Source organism: Marmota marmota, unplaced genomic scaffold (genome assembly GCF_001458135.2).
Source record: "Marmota marmota marmota unplaced genomic scaffold, marMar, whole genome shotgun sequence".
NCBI lineage: Eukaryota > Metazoa > Chordata > Mammalia > Rodentia > Sciuridae > Marmota > Marmota marmota.
Window position 1 is genome coordinate 2,575,275 of NW_026000101.1, and position 4,044 is coordinate 2,579,318.

General features: G+C 46.3%; 1 protein-coding gene across 1 annotated transcript in view; it reads left to right on the forward strand.

Moving 5' to 3' along the window:
- The first annotated feature begins 494 nt into the window (after positions 1–494).
- The window catches only part of Ptgr1 (prostaglandin reductase 1), a 30,598-nt gene continuing 27,048 nt past the window's right edge, over positions 495–4,044 (forward strand). The window contains exons 1-3 of the mRNA XM_015492204.2: positions 495–650; positions 2,530–2,645; positions 3,591–3,636. Coding sequence (XP_015347690.1) covers positions 2,540–2,645; positions 3,591–3,636 — 152 coding nt within the window. The 5' untranslated portion in view covers positions 495–650; positions 2,530–2,539. The remainder of the gene's footprint in view (positions 651–2,529; positions 2,646–3,590; positions 3,637–4,044) is intronic.

Consider the following 4,044-nt stretch of genomic DNA (forward strand, 5'->3'; position numbering starts at 1 on the left):
GTATACTCTGGATATTAGGCAATAAGAGAACAAACAACCCAATCAACAAATGGGCCAAGGACCTGAACAGACACTTCTCAGAGGAGGACATACAATCAATCAACAAGTAGCTAGCTCAGGCTTCCAAGAAGAGCACTCTTAAGATCAGCGACTTGACTCTGCCCAACCGCTGCCTTAGACCGCCTCTCCTCGCAGAGGCAGGGAAAGGCCAAGTCAAATGCTTACAGTTGCAGGAGTGTGATGGGTGTGTACAGGGGGCGCTTCAAAGGCAGAGAAGCTCACTTCTCTCTGGAAGGATCTGGGAAGGATACACAGAAGAGGTAACCCTTTTCTTGAAAGCTGAGTAGGTGTTCACCAGGCACATGGCGTCTCTCTCACCGGCATCTTTTCGCGGGAGCAACTGGCTCCAGTGGGGCTGCTACTATTGGAAGCCAGCGCGCGCCCGCGCGCGCGCACACACACACACACACACACACACGCACGCACATTCCTCAGTTCCAGAGTTCCCTCCAGTGATTCTCTGGCGGTCAGAGGTCTCAGGCTTCCAGAAATAGCTCCTCCCCGAGAAGCCCCACCTTCCTTGCTACCGCCTTAAACTCAGCTCTCCGCTGCGCCTTCTCTTCCCCAGCAAGTGGAGTCTGCGAGATCTTGTGAGTAGACATCCCACATTCTCTTTTCTCTTTTCTCCCACTTCTCCCTCTCCTCCTCCAGGTCCTCCAATCCCTCTTTTTCCCTGCAGAAACGCGCCTGTTGAGGAGGGTTTGCGCTTACCCTTTCCACTCCAGGTGCTGAAGGGGAAACTGGGGAGCCGGAAGTCCCAATGCCTCAGGTCCAGGCAGGTTCTTGGGGTGTTCGGGACGGGTGTTGGAGGAAGGGGTAAAATCTGGCTGTATTTCCTTTATGCCCCAGCCGTGTACGAACTGGAAAGGGGCCGCCAAGAAACTTGCTGGACTGCGAACCCGGGGAAGGAGTGAACGGGACGCAGCAGGATCCGAGCCTGCGGCGAGGTGTCTGCGCCGCAAGCCGCGCACCGCACCAGGCCCCTTTCCTCCAAGGGCGCTGGCTTCTGCGGCCAGGCTCTTTCAGGGGGCGCTTTCAAGGCTTGTGGCGAGTTCAGAATCACCAGCAATTGCCCTTTTGTAAAGAAAGGCAAGAAACTGGAATTAAAAATAAACAAACAAAAAAACGGGAGACTCAGAAGGATTGAGAAAGTTGATTACCAGAGTCTGGGAGTGGCTTGGGGCGGGAATGAGTTATTAGTGAAAGGTCACGAAGGGCCAGATAGGAGAGTAAGTTCTGAGGTTTGCTGCACGAAAGGGTGACTGTAGTCAGAATAATGTATATTTCGAGGGCTGGGGCTCAGCGGTAGTGCACTTGCCTGACATGTGAGGTTGGATTCGATTCTCAGTATCACATATAAATAAAGGTCTATCAAAACTAAAAAAAAAAAAAAAAGAAATAGTGTATAATTCGAAATCACTAAGTAAATTTTAAATGTTTCACCATAAAAATGTTAGGTAAATAAGGTGATGGATATGTTTGTTAATTAACTTGATCCAATTACTCTACATTGTATTACACATATCAAAACACAGCAACCCAGGTTTCAGACCAAAAAAAAAAAATCACGCTGTACCCCATCAATGTATAAAATTATTAGTTGACAAATAATATTATTTTGTTCAAAAAGACAGAAGAGCTGGGCTTGGACTGGACGGCCCTCAGCGCTCTCTCTGTAAAGCAGACGTGTCCCCTCCAGGCTACAGTGCCCCCATTCCCGGGTCCTGGCCAGGAAACAGAGTAAGATCACCAATCCTGCAGGCTTGTCTAGTTGTCACTGGTGGGGAAGGCGTGGTTCCCACGTGATGCATCCCAGTTCGGTGCCCAAAGTCCTGACTCCAGAGCTCAGAGCAGGATTAATCATCTCTTGTTTTGGGGTGGAGGCAAGTTTAAACTCAAATCCTGATTTCCCCATTGGAACCAAAACTAAAGAACATTCGCTCCTGAAAATGGGGCGTAGCATCGGCGCCACCCAGTGGCATGCAGGCGTCCCTGGGACTGCGTTGAGATGATGGCACTGTCCACCTGAAAGAAGTGAATGAATTTGGTTTTGTGTTTTGATTCTTTTTCTGAGGATTTAATTCATGGAAGGTAAGAAACTGGAAGTATTTTCACGCCGAGCAGATGGTCACTGTCCTGGAGAAATTCAGCCTAGTGATGCCTGGGAAAACTTTCCACGTCAGTTTATATTTTTCCTTTCTTTGAAGGTTTCTTTAAGTATCTGTACATTGGCAATGATAACAATGCCTATCTTATAGGGAAGTTCTGGGGATAAAATGATATCATGTATGCAAAGTGCTTAGCACAGCACCAGAAGCAGTAAGTACTAAATAAAAGTGGCTGACGTTACCTGATAATATGAGAAGTAGTATGTGTAGCTGTGCTATCTGGCCTCAGTGCAGTGTGACTAGAGAACTGTAAGAATCCAGTCACTTCAAGGAAGCTGACCATATGTTTACTTTGCTCTAGGAGCTTCAGGATGGTTCTTGCTAAGAGGTGGACCCTGAAGAAGCACTTCAGTGGCAGCCCTACTAATAGTGACTTTGAGTTGAAGACTGCTGAACTCCCACCCTTAAAAAATGGAGGTAAGTCAGACTCCTAAGATCTCAAAATTGTATAGGTTAGCCTTTGCTGCATAACAAACTACCTTAAACCTTGGGGACTTGAAGTAACAATTATTGATTAATTCACAATTCTGAGGGTTAGCAGTTTGGGTTGAGTTAAGGTGAGTGATTCTGTTGGCCTCTCACTCACATGTTTGATGGTTAGCAGGTTTTCTGCTGGGGTGCAGGCCTCATGTCTCCTCTATGAGGCCTTTCTAGTAGGTTAGACTGTTCTCTGTCTCAGTGGTCCCCTGGAATTAGAGCAGCTGGAGTTGACAAATTCCAACATGCAGTTGCTTTTCAAGCCTCTACTTTTATCTTGGTTTCTATTAACCCATTGGTCAAAGCAAATTAGATAGCCAAGACCATATTCAAGGGGAAATACAGTTCTTTTTCATTTTTATGTTTTTATTTAGTGCTGGAGATCAAACCCAGGGCATTACACAAGTACTCTACCACTAAGCTACATTCTCAGTCCCTGGAAATAGATTTCCTGATGGGACTTAGTGGTTACAGATGGGACCCTGGGCAAATTACTTAACTTCAAATAAAATGGAAACAATAGTTGAGAATATCAAGTGAAATAATCCATGTAAAGCAAGAAGACAGTGCTAATAAATAACCACATCGTCACCATCATCATTGTCATTGTCACCATCACCATCATCATCAGCTAGGCTGGGCCAAACATGAGAGCCCTTCTTGTCTCTTCTATAGAAAGCACAGATGAAGGGCTGGGGTGTAGATCAGTGGTAGAGTACTTGCCTAGCATGTAGAAAGCTCAGAATCTGATCTCCAGCCCGGGGAAGGGGGTGGGGAACGGACCCTGAAGCAAAAAGATTATCTGCATTTATTTAGAATGCCAAAAATGGCACAGGCACCAAGCCTTGCGTTTCTAACTGCCTGTGGAATACTTATATTTTGTAGAGGTCCTGCTTGAAGCCTTGTTCCTCTCCGTGGATCCTTACATGAGGTATTATCTTCCTCCTCAAAATTCTTATGCTGTGTGATGGACCCTATTCTGAATTACTGCAATGCACCTTTTAAAATGCTCAAAGGAGATGCATATTTTTAATTTGATTCAAAACACTGTCATTTCTGCGTTTCTCCCAGTATTGTATCAATGATGGATTCACAGATGCTCTTCTGAGAAGCGTAATGAGAGATTAACAATGGTTGCTTTCTTTTACAACCATCTTCTCTCTGCTCTGCACAATTTGCCTTTTATTGTTCACCAGAATTGCTTCTGGGGTGGTGGGAAATGAAAAGAAAAAGAGGGGCTGGGGATGTGGCTCAAGCGGTAGCGCGCTCGCCTGGCATGCGTGCGGCCCGGGTTCGATCCTCAGCACCACATACAAACAAAGATGTTGTGTCCGCCGAG